Source organism: Pezoporus occidentalis, unplaced genomic scaffold (assembly GCF_034315485.1).
Source record: "Pezoporus occidentalis ecotype Australia unplaced genomic scaffold, CSIRO_AGI_Poc_V1 ctg58, whole genome shotgun sequence".
Taxonomy (NCBI): Eukaryota; Metazoa; Chordata; class Aves; order Psittaciformes; family Psittacidae; genus Pezoporus; species Pezoporus occidentalis.
The window spans coordinates 2,336,942-2,357,492 of record NW_026915921.1 but is presented as its reverse complement, the minus strand read 5'-3'; the positions used below and the strand labels follow the sequence as shown (position 1 = coordinate 2,357,492).

Below are 20,551 nucleotides of genomic sequence, written 5' to 3'. Positions count from 1 at the left end.
CGAAGCCGGTTGAAAAGAAACAGCCCAAACCTAATTCTTCCCACGCTACCCAGACCCCAAACTAGACACTAAATTTCCGACCTAAACTGGATTTTCAGCCTGTTTCCCTATACAAACACCCCTTTCACCGCCGACGAGGGCGCTGAACCCGCATCCCAGCAGCCGCCGCCCGGTGCTTTGAGGCGGGGAAGCCGCAGGGCTGCTCGGGAGTTGTAGTTCCGCGCCCAGCGCGACATGGCGGCGCCGCGGGCTCTGGCGGTTCTCGCTGCCGCGCTGCTTCTGGCCGCTGCCTCCCAGGCCGGCAAGTACTCCCGGGAGGCCAACGAGGGGTTGGCGGCCGCCGGCGCCAAGCGGCGGGAAGCCGGGGAGTTCCGTGTGGTGAGGCTGAACCAGGTCTGGGAGAAGGCGCAGCGGGTGAGTGAGGCGGAGCGGGGAGGATGGCGGCGCTCCGAGGGGCTGCCCTGGCAGAGCTCCGAGGGGGACCCAGGGTCGTGCTTGGCTGGTGTGGACACTCGTTCCCTGTTAGCCGCCTCGGGAGATGGCGGACGGCGGGAGAAGCGGCGCGGACGGCGGTTGGAGCTGGGGACTTGTGTGTGAGGACAAAGCGAGGCTGTTCGGCCAGGCATCGCCTCGCCAGGCCCCGGCTTGGTGATGGGCCTCCGGGCTGCGGTGGCTGTGGTTTGGTTTTGGTTCTGAGGTCTGGCTGGTCCTGACGGGCAGCTCAGATCCGACACAGCCTAGCTCCCGGGCGGCTGGGAACTTCGGTGTTGGATAAGGTCTTCTCTCAGGGGCTATCTCCTTCCTCTCTCCTGCTATATATGTGTGCGTCATGGGAAGTGTTTATCTGCCTGTGTTTAAATCTAGCAGTGATACCACATGCCCAGAAAGTGGAAAAGAGTGAAACCTCTCTGGTACCGTGGAGGATCTGGCTTCTGCACCTGCTGGTTTAATGGTTTAGCCCTTCTGTTAAGGGGCATGGTGCTCTCGTATCTCCTAAGGCCTTAGTTCCTGCTTTGCACAGGTCAGGAGCTCACTGCACAGTAGAGTAAAAACCCCTCTAGTTTGGTGGTTATGTCACCTTCCTTTGTACCGATGTAGTCACACATGCAGGAGGACCAGTAAGTGGGTATCACCATTCCCAGATGAGAGCCTTACTTCTGGCAATGCTACTTGAGTTTCTCTCACTCTGAGCTAAAGAAATACTTCATTAATATGAAAATACAGTAAAAGTATTCAATTACAGTGGAAATACTTAATTACAGCTAAGCAGAACAGCTCCTGCAGGAGAGGAGGAGCGCACTGCACACCCATATTCATCCTGTGAATATTGTGGAGCACGGAAGTTAGGGTGATGGCTGGTAAAGGGTCAGTTCTCTCAGGCAAAGGAATATAGTTAATATTTTAGATTTCCTGTATCCTAGATGGACATTCCCCAGCCTGAGCTATTGAGTTAGAGGCAGGACATGCCTGGGTTTAGTATAAAAATAGAACTCCTGTGATAGTGTTGCCACCCAGCATGCCAAAAGGTATCAGAAATACTTGTTCCCTCAAAGGGAGAAGGATAAGAGATCATAGGGCAGCGTGTGATAATGAAACTCCAGCTGTGACCTGACAGTTGAAGAAGAAACAACATGGATACTAGAAATAAACTACAGTCATAGTATTGTTAGTTTCCTCTTATTTTTCCAATTAGTCTTTTTTTATTTTCATACCTGGATGTTCTGAAATTCACATCAGAGGTGCTTTATGTCACCTATGTTAAGATGATAAAATGTAGATTGAAGTTAACTGCAGAGTAAAGAACTAAGCTTTAGTAAATTGTACAGGTGAGGACCAGATTTTATAGAGGCAACAACTGTTTGAACTAAATTTGTGACCATCTAAATTTCACTTTTGAATATGATTGGCACCCAGCCTGTGTTTTAGAAAGTGATTTTTCAGTCTGGACAAGGTCTGAAATAAGGGGAGAGCTATGCCTGTGTGTTAGATCTGCTTTGAAATACTTGTGAGTACCAGTGTCGAAATCTTTTCTTCATTTTGTTAATGATGGAGAATAGTACTGAAAATGAAAAACTTCTTTGTTTTGACAGAAAAGATAGATATTGCAGTTCAGTGCTGCAACACACAACTGGATGAGCAGTCCTTCAGAAAGCCCCAAAACCTTACTTAGTGGGAGCCAGGAGCTGGCAAGCTGGAATTCCCTGAGGGAGGGAGGTTTTGATCTTCCTTCAGGGTCTCGTCATAGAGATTGTATATAGACTCTTTAAAAAGTGATTTTAATACAAGAGTTTTTCTTAGTCAGACCCTAAGTCTAGTTATTTGAACCAATGACAAATATTACATAGGTTTCACAAGGTACATGGTTTGGCCCACTGGTTTCTAGCAATCCACTGTGCTGATTGTTGCCACTGATGTAGTTCTAGCATTGTTTGTTATCAGGGCTTCCAGCTTCCTGGCCATTCCAGGCTCTGGAATTTAGGACATGTTACTCCTAAAAAATTAAAGAACTATTTCCTTTCAGAAGAGAGGGCCTAGGTAATGATAATGCACGTAATGTCTGTAGGTGAACAGCAAACAACTTGATTTCCAGTGCTCATTTCCAGAATTGCCAGGTGCCTATCTTGGATGTTAATATCCAAGCAGCATAAGGAATAAGGAATGAGTGTAAGGAACTTGGTGCTTTGTTATTTAATCATTAAACTTAACTTTTCACCTCTGCTTCTAGTTATTCGACGTATGGCTGATGTTAGTAATGTGGAGTCTTACCTGTTGACATTTTTTATATGATGTCATTCAAAGTCTTACATGAGATGATCTTGAAGGAAACGGTGCTTGAGCTATATACTTTAAATTAGCTTGTGTATTCACTTCTGTGTTACATAAATGGCACAAGCAAAAGGCTTCCAACTGATTTGAAATGATTTATAATGTTTAAAAGGACAGTTGAGTTTTGCAGTAAATTGTAATGAGAATCAGAAAAACATTATTGGAATTGGGAGAAATTTGAATATATTTTCTTTTTTCTCTTAAGGACCAGTGGACTTAATGTATTTACTTAGTTTTTATTAAGATTTTAAAATGTTTGATTGATGATGTCTCCAAACTTTATGTTCAGAATTTCTGATATTCTCTGGCACTTTTAGAAAACAGAAAACTGTATTTTGAGATTGCACTGACTGTGGAGAGTTAAACTGCATTGTATAATCTTTTATACAATAGTGTGTCTTTGATGTGAAGTCATACATTTAAAATAGTATTTTCCATTTTTGAAGTACTTAGGAGCTGAATTAATTGTTATACAAGTTACTGATGGTGGTTTTTGTACTGGATCTGCTCAGCCTAACTACATATTAAATCCACGCCAGTTGGATCCTGACATTAGAGCACAGAACTGCTGAGATGGTTGGTTATAGTGAACTTTTCACCCAGTCTTTCTCCTGACAGATCAGGGCACAGTGTTTTGCTGAGCAAAGTGTTGTTACTTGGTGCCACTGCAGCAGTGACATTCTGGCCGTCCAGTTCCAGGAAAGCAAATAAATGCACGATTGAGGTTGGGTTTTTTTCACTTTAGCACATACTAAAAATCATAAATAAAGGGGTTCCTTCTAAGTGCTTAGTTTCCATCAAGCAGTTCCCCAAAAGCAGATGGTAAAGAAGACAATAGAAATACTTCTTTGCTTTACTATTAGAGGGATGAGAAGTTTTAATGTGTTCTATAAATTTCATATTTGCCTGTGGTTCTAACTACTCTAGATTTTAGAAAATTATTTCAGTAAGCCAAGTGCAAGATACTTGAAAGTAAAACAACTTAGTGAAATAATTGTATTCAGTAGCACAAGACTAGTTAATTGGACAGCCTCAACTGAAATCAGACGCAATAATGTCCATAGGTTCCTGAATTCCTGTCAGTAGCAGTTTAGTCCATTAGCTGAAAATAATCAAGTAACCTGCTGAAACTCAGGTGGATGTCTACATCTTTTCAGTATCAGCCTAATGTTTAAAAAAAATACTGAATTCTGGGTCTGTGTTTATTAAGCATACTGCTTCCTCACTGAAAATGAGAATTTTCATAATCTGTAATCTGATTTTAATGGCAACCCCCATAAGATTGTCCTAGGACAGATGAGCCCAGCTGGTTCAGAGCTGGATCTGAGCTCCTGGGAGCTGGCTACTGAGTGGTCGGAGGTTGAAGGACTCAGATGGCTCAGACAGAGCTGTGTTGGAAGTCACACTGCTCATGGTTTTGGATCTGTGTTCTTCTCTGGGCTTTTCCTTACCTCACCTTCTTGTAATTAACATGCACACGCAAAAAAAGAAGTTCTGAAGCATTAATATGATTTGTTATATTTCTTTGTTTTAAACTGGAGAGTTAAACTGTCTAAAATACAGAAGTTCAGAAGTCAGTCTCAAAGCAGTGCTGCTTAGCCAATATTATATTAGTCATTATCTCTATTCCTGTTTTCTCTGTATTTCACAAAATTTCATGCTGACCTACCATTCATTGAAATCTTAATTTTTTTTTTTTTATAGCTTCAGCCTCAATGTCTTATCTTTTTGTTCTTTTACATGGACAGGAATGCCTGTAGGGTTTGTATGTTTTTAATGCACATGAACCATGTTAAGAAGTGATCTTAACAATTTTTGCTCTTTGATCATAGTAAAAGTAGCTGGTGAAGTGGCTCCTTGACCTGCAGGGCCATCCTCAGAGTCCTGCAAAACCATAGTCACAAATAAAATTTACCAGCTCACTGTATCTATAGGTTTAGGAGGTGGTCCACAAGTATCCTTGTTGCACACATGGGAGTAATGTCATCTTGTTGGAGAAATTGGGTCAGTTCTGCCTTTTGTAAATTAGTGAAACTGAATTGATTTAATCAATATTTTGTTGTGGGGTTTTTTTTTTACATTTTTTGTTATTGCTACTGGACATTTTTAAGGTAGAATGATTTTTAGAAGACAGTCCTGTTAAAAGTGGAAGGAAAATCCTATTTAAATTACTTGAAGGAATACCAAAGAAAGACACAGATTTTTAAACCTTACTTAATTCCACTGTCATCCAAGTAGCTGAAGAGTTGAGAGAGGCCAGATGATGATCATAGTCTCACAGTATCATAGAATCATAGAACATCATTAACATGATGACTCTGTTAACATTGCTATGCAGGGGCATAGCCGTGTTTGTAAGCAAGGGGTGTTATGTATGCACAAACTCATACCTTAAGGCCCTTAAATTCAGATGGATACATAGCATTAAAATAAAAATGCTGTGCTATATCACCTATGCATCTATACTGGCTTCTGAGGTAACACTGCCGCAAGAGATGACTCCATATAACTAAATACAAACCTTTCTCTTTTCTTGTTAGCTTCAGCTCTCTGCTGTGAAACTGGCAGAGCTGCACAGTGATCTAAAAATACAAGAAAAGGATGAGCTAAGTTGGAAAAAACTGAAGGCTGAAGGGCTAGATGAAGATGGAGAGAAGGAAGCCAAACTTAGACGCAACTTAAATGGTAAGGCATATCTTTGCAGAAGAAGTTTAAACTTTGCATCAGACACATGCATGGTTAGACACCTGTGTTTATGTTTGAACCATTAAATAACAGGTTGTCTTTCCAGACACTGAGCACACGAGTTCATTGGAGGTCAGCAAGGAGCTCTGCAAGCAAGGATGTAGTCAGTCTCTCATCTTGCATACATCTGTAGTTGGTTTTAATATTTCTGTATCTTCTATTCCCTTGCAGTCATTATGACTAAATATGGAATGAATGGAAAGAAGGACTCTCAACTAGTTGATACTAACTACATTAAAGGTGGTACAGAAAGTGATATACTAGATGATCCAAGACTGGAAAAATTATGGAGCAAGGTGAGTAAGATTTCTGGAAACTGAAGAGTGTTTCTTCTTTGAATTACTATCTGTGTATTCTGGGAGCTGCCTGACTTGAATAGCTTTAGTACTCTGCTTTTAAGTACTGGCCGAGCTGTGCTCTCAGGGCATGCCATCTGCATCCAGGTCACCAGGCATGGCAGGTTCTCTTTACCAAAGAAAGGTCCTGCATCAGTCTGCATGAAGAGTAAAATCTTGGATCCATTGGAGACAAACAGTTTTTCCTTAAATTTTACTGAACTCACAATTTCGCTTTGTGGGACTGTTACACTGTGTGGTAGTACACTTCGTGCTGATTTTCCTGGTTTTCTTGTTTCTGGGTTTTTTTTTAAAAATGTATTTAAAATAGAACCATTTCATAGACTGATTAAAAGGGAAATGTATAGTGGGGGATGTTACATAAGAATTTTCCCAACCTGGTATTCAAATGAAAATTTCCAGGATTTGCATTAATGCATATAAAAAATAAACTGTCAGTCTAGGCAATTAAAACTGACAAGAGTCATACTCTTTGAGAATTAAATAATTTAAGTTTTAAGAAATAGGAAGTCAGGTAAAGCAAACAATTCTTAGACCAGTTTACTGCAGTGGTAGCAAAGCAGAGAAAAATAATTGCTGGGTTTTACAATGTTGCTGTAACTGGATATAGCTCTGGCAAGGGACATGATGTCTTGTGGTTTGGGGAACGGTAAAATCCATTAGATAGAAATATTCCCTAAGCAGAAAAAAAAAGAGGCTGGGGCTGAACAGGTATCAATAACATTCACCTTCTATCACTTATTGCAGCAAATAAGTCACAAGATTTGTGGGTAGTGCTCCTGCTGTCTGACCAGTATTTCCCTAATTGCCAAAAGTAGCCTAGTGAGGAACAAATCACTGCAGAGCAAATGCACAGCAGTGATAAAATCTTCACTTGCCAATAGAGTAAGATTAAAGACTGTACTTATATCAAGTTGCATCCATCATGCAAACAGTCCCCTTACAGTAGCATGTGAAGCTCAGTGGCCCTTATTTCTGTATTAAATTGTTTCCTGTGGCATAGAAATGACAGACACTTTTCACTGGTAGCCCATAGCAAGTCTAGCTTTATAAGTCTGAAGGAAACTTCCTCTTGACATGATTAAAGCCACCGTATCCATTGATGTCTAAATCCTAACCTCATACTAATATAAAGGGATTTAAAACAAAAGATCTTACGGAAAAGCTGGATTTAATATTTTTCTAAGTGTGTTGGGAAAAAGTTTTGGCTGTTTGAGTGTACTTAAAAGTGCTTGGCCTGGAAGGCATAATGGGCTCATGTTTCTTTCAGGCCAAGTCCTCTGGGAAGTTCTCTGATGAAGAGCTGGATAAGCTTTGGCGAGAATTTAAGCATCACAAAGAAAAGATCCATGAATACAATATTCTGCTGGAGACTGTGAGCAGAACAGAAGGTGCCTAAACTTTATTTAGACAGTTAGAAATCAGTACAACTGTTTTCTGTGCCCATTGCCTCCATTGTTTCCAAGTTCCTTTGAAACTCCCGAAGTCTGACATTTCTGTCAGAACTGTGTGCAGATGCTGACATTTCCAGATACTTCTGGGTTTAGTTGTGCATTAGCTGCCAAAAATCTTGCCTGCTAATGAAAATTATTCCAGTTCTCTGATTCTGCCTGCATTTCAAATAGGGACAATACCATCAGATTAGCAATGATGGCATAGTAGTTTACTGGAAATCATGCAGCAAGCATAGATAACACTGCTGCAAAATGTCGTCCTAAGGTCTGCAGAACATGCATGTTTTATATCACCAGCTGGGAGCCCAAGAGGATATACCTGAATATCTTATGCACCTCATGGTATATTAAAGAATTAAGGATCTGAATCCAACTTGCTCTACTAATGCCAGCTAAAATTGTTAGAGCCAGAGTATTCTAAAGCTCATATGCAGTTTGATGTTTGCATTGTAGGCTCCAAGCTGGAAGCTGCTGGAAGGCATTTCAACATTCAGTGGCCTGCTGGTTCATAAAATGGCCATGGAAGAAGGCTCAGGACTCATAAACTATCCCTATCCCATTTCCTTGGGATGTTTCTAAACTAGGAAATAAGAACATTTCTTTACTAAAATCTTAGCTGATGGTCGGTAGGAATTAAAAAGCATTTCTATAATATTACCCTCCGCAACACTAAGGGGTATTGGTCTTTAATACTGACCTGTAAAAGGAATTACTGCTTCTTAAAGTGTGGTGTTGATGTTTATTTACACTCAGCTCAAATGCTTAGAACTAACAATCATTTATTCACCTCAGATTTGTTTTTTTTTCTGGAGCTTTTGACCTATGAGGATTTGGTTCACAGTCACACTTCTTCTTCAACAGATATCCACAAAAATGTTATTAACCCTGAAGAGAACCTGGTGAAAGAGGAAATCTTGCACAACAAACACAGAGAACTCAAAGAAAAGCTAAGAAGCATCAATCAGGGGTTTGAGCGTTTGCGTAAAGTCAGTCACCAGGGATATGACGCAACCAGTGGTATGATACAGAGGGTTTTCTGCTTGTTTGGGATCAATTTGAATTTTAAAAACTTTAAAATCAGTGGGCAAGCAATAAGATGTAATTGCAGTACGTGGTCTGACCACAGTAGGCGGAAGTGATACAGCTGCCCTGTTCTATTCACATGCCAATACTAAAAGCCTACTAAAGGACAGTAGGACAACCTGTAAAGGGGATAGTTCTGTCTTCCATGCCCACATGAGTTGGGATATTATGCCCTCGACCCCAGAAGGGTAGGTAAGTGAGACAACATGCACGGCAAGCAGTGGTGTTACTCAGTTCCTGGGGATTTCTTTGCTTTTTAAAAAATGCCTGCTACAGCAATACTGTAGTTTGAAGTACTTGGATTTTCTCCCATTTCATCTAAATAGGCATACAAATAATGCAGTGCTTAATATATTTATGTGTGTGTATGTATGTCAGAAGGCATGCTCATCTTTCATAGAAGTTGGGCATGAAAGCATTGTGTCCAGATTTTCATTTAGTCGTGTTTGTTTAGAATTTGAAGAACCAAGAGTGATTGATTTGTGGGACATGGCCAAATCAGCCAATTTCACGGAGAAAGAACTTGAATCTTTTCGGGTAAGTAGAATTGCAGTTAGATCTCTCAGGGAAAGATATTTTTCTACATAAAGATGTTAACTCAGTGTTAACTCTGAGTACAGAGTTTAAGTCTGAGCAGAAAACAGCAGATTTAAGATCAGATTTTGAAAAGAGGCTTCTTTAAAAAATTGTCTGCCTTCCTACCTCCAGTCCACTATTCTGATATATAAACTTTTATTTGGCATTCACTGCTATCATCTCCTAGCATCTCACAGCCATCAGCAGTCTGAGGACTCTGCGGTAGGAGTTTTTCAGCACCTGCTTTCAAAATTAGATGTCTGGGTGTTGATGATAATATATTGTCCACATCTTCGTAAGAAGCAGGGAACTGAAAAAGTTTTCTGTGCTTGACTTAGTAAAATAGTCTTGGCAAGAAAAGAGGAAGCAAAGAAAATCCTGTGAAACTGTGTGTATTTGTTTTAGGAGGAGCTGAAACACTTCGAAGCAAAAATTGAAAAACACCATCATTATCAGAAACAGTTAGAGATTTCACACCAGAAACTGAAGCACATAGAGGGAACTGGAGATAAGGATCATCTGAACAGAAACAAAGAGAAATACACCATGCTGGAAGAAAAGACAAAAGAACTAGGATATAAGGTCTGTATAAATCCAGTGTACATACATATTGAAAGTTTAACTTGGCAGTAGAGGGTATGTAGATTATCCAGTGCTCATTTTCCATGCAAGTTGAATGACTTCCATAGGAGTTGTTCAAGACATGCCTGTGCTCCATGTTTATACAGGATATGCGTGATTGTTTTATAGACCTCATTCTAAAATGCTTGAAATCTCCCTGGTGTCTGCTCTTTGCTGTTGTCACATGTACTGACAGGAAAATATGAATATATGACACTGATAATTCCTGGTCTTACTAAAACTTGTGTGATGTGTTTTGTTTTTCTGCTAGGTAAAGAAGCACTTGCAAGACTTATCCAGCAGAATCTCTCAAGGTCTTCAACACAATGAATTATAAAAACAGGTTCCCCTTCATGGGATCAATCACATGCATAAGGAATAACACAAAACAGGTAGTGTGTGTTTTCAACAGGATTTACCAAGGAGTCCCTCTGAAATAGTGAGGATTGAACAGAGTTGTCCTGGAAGAATTTTTTTTTTTTTTGTCCACTTAATTGCTAGTTTTCTATTTGCACTATCAGATTATTAGATTATAAATGTAAATTGCACATCTTGGATCATACATGCCTTAGGTCTGAATCAAGTAACAGCCTTTGAAATAAGCTGTTGTGTCAAAAGGAAAAATATGTGAACACTAATCTGATAGTTAGGAAAAGTGTTCTGATCAATGAAAGCAAACACTGAGTTACAGAAAGTTAAAAGAGAGGCCAGAAAAGTCTTTCAGTGTCTGTCCTATTACATTTTCTACTGAAGGTAGCAAAAATATTCCTACTGACTTTGAGCAGGAGCTCAGAGCTGCACTGATTATGATTCCTTCATGTGAGAGGGGGAGGAAAAGTAAGGCGGGAACAAGTATTGAGGTCAAATCACACAACTTAGTTACAGGCTAACATATCTGAAGTTACTGAATGTATGTGTACAATCATCTTGTTCATGGTTGCTTGGTTTTGTAACACTTAGTCATTAAAGAAAATCAAAACAAGATACTGGTGAGGCTTTTATTTTTCCTTCCCTCCCATTTAATGAGAAGTAACCATACCTATTTTTTTTGAGCATGTTGCTTATTCCTTTCATCTAAAGTTCACTCACACATTAGTTTTTAAGACAGGAAGGGTAGCTTTGCACCATAAAAATGTGTTTCTGTGTTCTGAATAGGCAGAGGTGTTCTAAACCAGCTTCTCTCTGATCACATATTCCAGTACCAGTAAAGATTATTATAACTTTCCTTTTCAGGACCAGATTTTTCTGTTATATGTCATCTAGGTTGAAATTTTCTATAGTCATAATGCTGACCCTTTTATTTCTCCGGCATTTCACATGAAACTGTTTCAGGAACAAGGTCAAGGCAAAGGTCCGGTGTAGGTGAATCATTACAGCTGCTTGGTTAAGGAGCCATCACTCGCAGACTGCAGTGCTGTAGTGTACTGCATGAGGAAGCTGTTTTGAGCCTCGCTTGCCATGCCTATTCCATAAGAAATAGTGAAGAGATACAGTCAGTCAAAATCAGCCACACTGTATATTATGCAGTGGCTGGGTCCATGGTCTGTTAAAAATTGTATGGTTCTGTACATAAAGACTATTTCATAAAATGCGAGTGATCTGAACCAAAACAAACTGCGGGAGCAGTCTTACCTTGAGATTCTGACTCATAACTTTGATCAGCTTTTCTTTTTTTTCCTTTTTAATTTTAATGTAAGCTAACAGTTATTTATATTCCAGAGAATCATTATCCATTGAGGGAAACACAAGCTCCTGTTAATATTAGGAGTCACCTTAAGAGATGGTTCAGTTCATGCAGTTTGTTGTGTATGTTCCATTTGGTTGATAAGCTAAAAAAAGCAAACCCAGCAATAGCTAAAACCCATTTATGAGAAAACTGGTTTGGTCTTTTTTCTTAGATGCTACACACCATTTCTTCCCCAGACTATTGTGTTAGTGCTCTTCAGCCTTCTATAGCACATCAATAACTGCATTGTCTTACAGGTTTATCTATCTTTATTGTTATTTTTTTTTCCATTTTTGGAGGTGAATGCAGAACAAAAATGTATTCTGTACTCTGTGCAGAAGGTGCAGACGTCTCTACATCCTTTGGTAGAATAGGAAATAAGTCCGTGTACCACAGGTCAGTTTAGTGGCTGTAGCTTGGATGTGGAGAGGCCTGCACCACTGGCTCCTGAGTGAAGAGTTTGAACACATTGAACACATGCACTAAATACGTCAGAGTAAAGGAACTAAGCAAAGCACCAGCAGCTGCTGCTCAGCAATCCTAGGTGGATTGTACAAGAATGGAAAAGCTTTTACTGATACTGCTGCTGGGAGAAATCTCTTGCAAGAGAAAGCAATGTGTCTCAGCCTCCAATAAAGGTGGGCAGAGTATGCTCTGCTGGAGGGCATAGCAGAAAGCTGGGTTTTGTCTTCAGTGTGTAACTGAAATAAATATGCTTACTGAAGAGGTTTTGGAGAATTTTGGAATAGCACATGGTGTAGGATTCGTGAAAAGACATAACCAAGGTCAGATCAGCAGTGATGATGGCTGTCTCCAAGTGCAGAGCAGCTTCCACACAGGCTGTGAACAGAGATGGTGGATGTACTGTGTCTACCCACATGGCCTGACAGTAGTCAGGTTCAAAGGCCACGTAGGCTTCAGCAGAGAGAATGCTTGGCAAGCGCTTCAAAGTGCAAGAGGCTGACAAAATACTTACAGTAATTTAAAATTCAGAATGAGTTACAGATCATCAGTGGCAAAAGTTGGAGGCTAGGGGCCAGCACTGTAGTTATTTAACACAGCTGTTAATGAATCATTAACAAGATTGTTCACACAAACCTAGAGGGGAAAATACTGAACAGCAGTGTTTGCTGCCCCTCAATCCAGCTTTCCCCTGAAGTAGTCCGTAGCTGAGTTAGGTAGTCTGCAGCAGCATAGAGAAGACATTAGGAATAGTCTCCATCCCCATTCCAGAAGCTTTTTAGGGCTTTCCCTACTTCTTGAAGTCCGGGTACAGTGCACAGGCTAGTGAGTTGTAAACTGTGCTTTCAGTCTTGCTCCTGTAGTCGGCACCTCACACATCAATATATGTACAGGTCAGGTAATTACGGATTTAAGTCTCCAATGCAATTTATATGACCAAAATTACGGAAGTGAGTAGCCTTAGAGACACTGAAGATTAAAAAATACCTTGAGTCACTGCTCTTGTGTTTCTGTAAATAGCAATAGGGACTCAAAGCCAAGATAAAAGGTATAAATGAAATATGCCTACAGCTCTGTATCTAGTGAAATTCATGGAAATTCATGGATGCATGGAAGAGACAGCTGAATAGGAAAGAACTAACAAGCAGCTTTTAAACAGGGGTTGAACCTTCACCTCTTCCTTAATTGGTATTTTATCTGATCTTTTCATAATTATTCATATTACCAAGTTTTTCAAACCACTCTGAGAAACAATTTGAAATATAAAAAGAGAACAGAAGGAAGAGGAGAGAACTGCATTTCTTAGGGTGAAAAAAAGGAAGGATCGGGCCATTTTATGTTATAAGGGCTGTCAAATTCTGCCCTGAAAAAGAACCTCAATTTAAGTAAACATGTCAGTGATTTCACATAGATTCTATTTATTAAACAGGTTGGGGGTGGAAATGAGAGGGAAATAAATACACAAGGCATGAAATACAACAAAAATAACACTACGTCCTACATGCTGGTAGAAGAGCTAAGATCACATCATTCTACCAAGTCAAGTAAGGAACAGCCACTACAGCAGATGTATTGCTGCAGCAATTTCCCCTCTCCCCTCCCAAGAGATTCTGATGCTCTACAGATCAGGTACTAGGCAGAGTCTTTAAATTCACCAGGTAGAGATCATTCACGTTTTGTATGCTGAGGTGACATCTGGCTTTTCAGCCCCACCTTGCAGTAGTGACCAGAGTCCTGCAGGTATGACTCTCAGTGTTCATGGAAGCAGGATTCATTGTAGGGCTCTCCTGCTTGCTGTGTGCTTCAGTCTCCACCTAGCCAGAGTAATGGGGCCTCTGCACAGAAGGTCCAGAAAAAGAATCTTCCAGGATGAGGCTGTCTCAAAGGCTGATCTTAGCTGAGCATTCGGAAGGGATTCAAGCCCTGAATGAGAGCTCCCAGGCTCCCAGCAGGAGAACGTGAAGCATACCTGTGTGTATGCTGCCTAGATCCCAGCACGCAGGGTCAGCAGGATCTCGCTCTGCTGGCCCCAAAGGGCACTGACAAGATCCTAACTCACCAGATTTCAGTTCAGTATTGGATGAATTAGTGCAGTCAGTTACACTGTGAAAGAACATAGGACCCCAGGAACACCGGTCAAACACCCAAGTAGAGTGTTCAGCTCAGGACTAACCCAGGCAGAGGTGACACACAGTTCACATGCTTGGGTCACCATCCCCAGACCTTCCCTGTCAACATTTGGCACTGCTTCAGAGCTATTCAGGTTTGGGGTTTGTTGGTTTGTTTAAAAATGTGCCGTTACATATACAAAAATCTACCAGCAAGTAGTACACAGGCAGTTATAAAATCATTTTTTAAATGTATATTTCTTTCCATATCATTTAATGAGACTAAAAGAAAGAAATAACAAAAGTCATGAAATAAAAATAAATAAATGTCCATGAATAGAATAGAATAGCACTGTTGCTTTCAATACAAATAGACCTATCTTTGTGACAGAGAACAGGGAGCTGTGAAAGACAAAGACCACGTTTCCCATATACGTTATCTAACAGACAGCTTCTAAATACCAGAATCAACATTCCCAAATACCACACACAGCTAACATGCATTTCAGGCCATTCACATGACACCTATTGGGAAGTATGTTGTTAATCTGCAGAGAAAAAAAGCCACTATGGATTTCTTGTACTGGTATCCACACTCATAAAATGGAAGCATTCATAAGGTCTGTCCAGTTCAGCCAAAATAAATCCATAAACTTACATCCTCAGTAAACATTTCAAGTTGAATCAAACCTAGTACAGCAGCAACTGTCACCCAAATGCTTTTATCAATAGTCCTTACTGCATTTTCATGTCCAAACCTTCATGTGTGTTATCCCACCACTCAACAAAAGAGCAGTCTCCCAAATCAAAAAGAAAACAATACACAGGTATTAATGCTTAACATGTGAACATAAAAACAAAGGATACATCAATATAACATTCATTCCTTCACTTATGTGTTTGCGTATCCATTTTAACAAAATTAGTTGTTTTCAGTCCCAAAGGTCACCTGTCAATAACTGTTTTACTGTATCTTAAACCTGGTGATTTCTACAGGGCAAAGTGAGTGCTGAACCACTTTGAAATAAGCCTCCTGTTAAATGCTATCTAATGTTCTGCAGTTCTAATTTTCCAGGGAACTTACTTTAAAAAGGGAAGGGAGTTATATTATTTTAGGAAGAAACACACAGAGAACTGGAAACCTGTGTATGAATCCCAGCAATTTGCAATGCTTGTCATTAGATCTGAGAGCCTAACTTAAAAATTCAAATCTCAGTTCAATCAGCTGTTCAAGAAGACAGCTGAACCAGAACCATTAACGAGATGGTCTTTCAATGGGGAAAGGGTCCATTCTCTGTCCTCAATTCTGATGCAAGTTCTAGGACTCTCATTTACGATTTCAAATGTGCCCAGTCACTGTGTAAAGAGTCCTCATTCATACTTACCAGTGCTTGTGGCCACTGGTAATGTAGTATTTGTTTCATTTTAAAGTTTAAGAAAACAAAAGGGGGGTGGGAAGAACTATGTGCAAAAAGTGACATCTCCAAAAGGAGAGCCTTTCATGGCAAGAGCTTAGGAATCAGGGGTTACAGTACTTTTCAGTTCAACAGCAGACCACAGCTGGGAAATGGAGTAAATTTCTCTCCTTTTTTTCTCAGAAATATTTCAGGTTACATCTTTTTCCTAGTCTGCACCAAACTGACACAGATTCTTACACAAAACCCACATTCCAACAGTCTGGACACCTTCCACACAGGTGAATGCAGCCTGGAACACTTGGCTTGCCCTTCTCCAAGCCCTTCCTCAAGCAGCTAATAATCATGATCTGTGTGGGATACATGTCTTAGACAACGCTTGCATCAGCCTCACTTTGCTGGTGCTGCTAAACCCTTACCACTGATGGTTGCTGCAAGCCTTGTGCAACCCGACCCTCATTCCACTGCAGAGGAATGAGCTCTGCAGAACTGCAAAACAAAGTTTTCACTAATTATTTGTTATTAATTCAGGATAAGAACATGATTTTCCAGAGACATTCTTAGGAATTGTTGTCCTTCTCATTTGATTGCCATCTGTATGAACAGCCATGCCAGAATTTTTCAAAGGAAAAAAGCAACCACTGTAACCAAACAAGAGAGTCAGAAGTCTGTGCTGTATCAGCAAGCAGTGGTCCTGGAGCAGTCCAGACTGAAGCTGTGGCCAACTGCAGGCTCTGACTTGCACCTTGACAGTTCCCCAAGCAGATGGACAGCAATGAGAGGGTCTAAACGTGTTCAGTGTTCTCAGTGTAGAGGAGGGCTTGGCACTGGAAAGGAGAGCTTGACACTGGAAAAAAGTAGGGTCAGCAAAGGTCCAACGCAGGCCACCTGGGACTTCTTCAAGTCCAGTCACTACAGGAAATGCATTTTCACAGCTCTCAGCTATGCGTATTCAGTGTAAGAAGCACAGAGATGGCAAAAAGTCACCTCAGATCAGTTCCTGGGCTTTCAGTAGACATGATTCATCTCTACCAAATCTCTCAGCTGTTGTATCTAACACTATATAGCTGAACACAGAATTGGGTACATCTTCATGCCAAGTTAGGGTTCTCTGTTTCACAGCATCCTTCACCCAACGTAAGTTCTAACTGGCATTTAACCATCCCACATTTTCCACCCCATCCTGGTAGAGACAGTGCCAGCACATCTTTGTAACCAAGAACACAACTCCAACCTTAGCCTGTTCCATGAAACTCCATTTCCTTGTTACAACCAGACTTTGTACAAGAAGCAACACGTCAGCTGGGAAGCCTCCAGCTCTGGCCCAAACTACATCTAACAGACTCACACACACTTCTGCCACCCTGCAGCGGCATTTCTGTCAGTACAACAGCAAAGGACAACTGTTGCTATCCAGCTCTCTGCTGACACCTACCTACTTCATCAAATTCCCAATATGATTTTTTTCCTGTGCTTTCCAACGTGTCCAGTACTGCTGACTGGTGGTAGTAACATGACAAACTGTTACAGCGACCAAAGACAGGCTATGGCGTGCATCTTCCAAGTGTAGCAGAGACATGGATGTGTGACAAATTGGAGCATAATATGTATAATAAATGATGTATATATTATAATTACATAATAAAACTTTGGTAATCGAAGGCCAGGTTCCTTCCCGAGCATGCAATCTGCTCTATTTTCTGTATAGGAACTATCCATAAATTCCCAGCTCAGCCCACAAATGAGTAAAATTTAACTTATACAATAGCAGATGCTGGGGCTTTTTTAAATTATTTATTTTTAGGGATTTCACAACAGTATAATGTAATGTAGAGACAAATTACTGTCATGCTAAATCTGCTTTCTGATCCCACCCCCCCACAGCACATTCCTCAGATAAGTTGACACTTATTATTTCAGTGAAACGGTGATGTTTCATACGCCTCTGTGTACACAGTGGGATAATAAATTTGAATTATTTCTAGATGCTCTGATACAGACAGATGTTTGAAAGCAAGTTTTAAAGTTAACTTTCATTCACCCTGAAGTTTTTACTAAGCTCAAAGTTTACTTGGCAACTGCACTCCCTAAACCTGTCCAGTGTCTCATAAAGCTCTTTAATGCATCAAAATCTAGGACATGAACTACCTGTATTTTTCTCTCTCTTACATTCCAGCCTTTCAAAGAAAAGTCCTTAGGAGAGTTGTTTCTAATCTGTCACCAACTGATCATCGTTGTCCTGAGGCTACCCTGAAGCCTATAATCTTTAGAATAGAGTAGAATGGAATATTTTCAGTTGAAAGGGCACTATAATAATTATCTGATCCAACTGCCTGACCACGACAGGGCTGACCAAAAGTTACAGCACGTTGTTAAGGGCATTGTTCAAATGCCTCTTAAACTCTGACAGGCCTGGGGCATCGACCACCAGGGTTTGACCACCCTCTTGGTAAAGAAATGCTTCCAAAAGTCCACTCTAAGCTTCCCTGACACAGCTTTGAGCCATTCCCAGGCATCCTGTGTCTTCATCAGAGGGAAAAGAGATCAGCACCTCTCTCTACCTCCCCTCCTGAGGAAGCTGTAGAGAGCAGACTTCTTGTTAAACCAGACAAAACCAGACAAACCCATGCCCTCAGCTGCTCCTCACAGGACATGTGTTTCAGCCCTCCTCTGGACGTGTTCAAGGACCTCCACATCCTTATCCCACTACAGGGCCCGGAGCTGCCCACAGTACTGGAGGTGAGGTCTCACCAGCACCCAATACAGCTACACTGAAAGACACATTTTCAGAGCTACCCCTTACAAATTTTATTAACTTCTAATTCATCCACCCTTCTCCCCCCTTTGTTAGTCCTTATTGATGTAAGATGTTAAATTAAGATTTCCTTTCAATCTAGATTTGCAAAATAACGTTTATATGACTGGCTGAATGAGAGCTGAGGTTCTTCCCAGATAAAAGGTGACATAAAAACATAACAGCAATTTCATCTGACAAAAAATGCATGATTTGAACAGAAATGGGTGACTAGTAACTCATTGTGTCTTATTCTTGTGGTTGTTTTAGCAACAGTATGTGTGTAATCCCAGACAGACTAGAAAAGGTACTTACCAAAGGGTGCATGTTTCAGCATCTCATCAAAAATATAATTACTCATAATTCAAATTCAAATATAGTTTTCCAAGCTGCACTAATTAACATTCCCCCCCCCCCCCCCCCTTTTTTTTCTTCTACAGCAGAGAGGAAAACAAGGAATATTTCCAAGTCATTTGCTAAAAACAGCTCCTGGGGCAGATTTTCGCATACATTTAGATACCTAAAGACACCTACTGGAATTTTCCACCATTACATGCCAGAGTGCTATTAAAACCCAGACAACTATTTGTATTGTTGGGCAATTAAATGCCTCCAAACCCCAGCCCTCCATCCTGCAGCACATGTTAACTTGGAGAAATTCCATCACCCAAATACTTGCATATAAAAATGTCCCATAAGAGTTTATGAGCAACACCATAAAACCCACTGAAGTAGCCGTAACATTTGGCAGTAACCAACTGAGTAGGACTATCAGAAAGAAAGAGGTATGTACACAGCACGCTAGTGTTTATGCACTTGCTAACAGTGTGCTTTCTTACCCTTGAGAGCACCATCCCCAAACTGGCACTCCTGCCTTGTTAAAGTACTTCAAGAACATCTTAGAGAAGTATCAGCCACATCACATTGTTTTGTTCTTCTGGTAATTAGTTCCTCAAGGGCAGAAGGAGATCTGACCAGTAGAATGCTATATTAAAAATGGCAAAGCCTCTGTTTTTACCAGCAGAAGTTACAAGACACATTTATCTCCAAAAGTGGGAGAGATCTTTCTTTTTCGGGGGGAGGTTCAGATCTCTGAATCTGGAATCATCCTATAGCAATCACAAACTGTATTTTAGACCATTTATGCACAAGTTTTATGCAAGGCTTGGGGATAAACCTGTAACTATTTGCACATTAACATCAGTACTAGAGTTAACCCATGGAAGCTACACGGTGAGCACAAGCCTGCTCATAAGATTATGGTTTGAATTCCTTTTTCCCCGTTCACTGCTGGAAGTTGGAGGCACATTATTTTGTCTGTTGTTTAGGAAAGTTTTCCATTGCTGTGAGCTCCTGTTTTTCTAATGAGAAAACTTTGGTTTCTTCAACAGAAATATCAAGCCTATAATTTGACTGGGAGGCCTCTAAGGTACTACAAAGCCAACAATCAGCCCATTTCTAAGAGGTGCAACAGTAGGGTTTGTTCCTTCTGCTTCAGCCTCCTGAATACAATTTAGTGCATGAGAATATGAAGTGAATTTGAAAAGTAAGTGAAAGTAATTTCACATATTTGTCCTATTCAAGCGAAGTAAAAAAGGAGAAACAATTATGTTGACATTATGATAACCATGTTGACATTAAAGAGGCTATAAATACCAATTTATAGCTACATTATTATATCATTATAGCTACATTATCCATGCAGCTAATCCTAGCTGAAGCTACTATGACATACACAAATGCACATGCACAGAGAACCATGTGCATGCACAGATTCACAGCCCAGTTCAACCTGAAAAAAACGTTTTTAAAACTGGGGCTCCTCGTGTAAGGTCAGCAGCAATCTGATGACTTTTACTGTTGTGTCCAATCTTTGCCTGTGCTGCAAGTCCGGGATTCAGTGTAACTTTGAGCAACGTACAGGAAGGCAGCCTTTGTAGAGAACCTGGTGTCTGCTGGTAAATAGAATTTTTACAACAGAAATATTGCAGCTTCAATATGTAGCTGCAAGTACTATTATGTAGCATATGTATCACAGTGGAAAATGCTGCATTTCAGTGCATCAGGCAAGCTATGTTCATTTTAAATATTAAATAGGCACAAAGCAAGAGATTTAACCCTGCAAGTACTCTAATGGAGGATCCTTAATTGCATAACAGTTCAGTGTGATAAACCTGGTCCCAAAGAGCTGTATGTCCAAGGCATTCCAGTTGCACTGCATATGGGTTTACAAAGCAGATCACCACTGTCCATTTGACAAATCAGAAAACTCTTTTAAACTGGGAACCTCATTAGAAGTATTTATTTTCCCTTCAGAAATACACTAGGCTGATAAACAGAAAAGAACGTCTTAGCACAGGACAGATGACAATGGCAATTGTCAAC

General features: G+C 40.5%; 1 protein-coding gene across 1 annotated transcript; it reads left to right on the top strand.

Annotated features, from left to right (window-relative positions):
- The first annotated feature begins 198 nt into the window (after positions 1-198).
- Positions 199-10,629, top strand: LRPAP1 (LDL receptor related protein associated protein 1). Its single transcript, XM_062638742.1, has 8 exons — positions 199-414; positions 5,367-5,511; positions 5,743-5,867; positions 7,198-7,318; positions 8,243-8,398; positions 8,919-9,001; positions 9,446-9,622; positions 9,933-10,629. Exons 1-8 carry the CDS (start codon positions 235-237, stop codon positions 9,996-9,998), a joined length of 1,053 nt encoding a protein of 350 aa, XP_062494726.1. The 5' UTR covers positions 199-234; the 3' UTR covers positions 9,999-10,629.
- The last annotated feature ends 9,922 nt before the right edge of the window (positions 10,630-20,551 follow it).

Excerpts from the sequence above, each read along its gene's own strand:
- LRPAP1 (XM_062638742.1), top strand. The coding sequence starts at position 235 with ATGGCGGCGCCGCGGGCTCTGGCGGTTCTCGCTGCCGCGCTGCTTCTG. Across the intron at positions 415-5,366 it reads TCTGGGAGAAGGCGCAGCGG|CTTCAGCTCTCTGCTGTGAA; the intron begins GTGAGTGAGGCG and ends TTTTCTTGTTAG. Across the intron at positions 5,868-7,197 it reads TGGAAAAATTATGGAGCAAG|GCCAAGTCCTCTGGGAAGTT; the intron begins GTGAGTAAGATT and ends TGTTTCTTTCAG.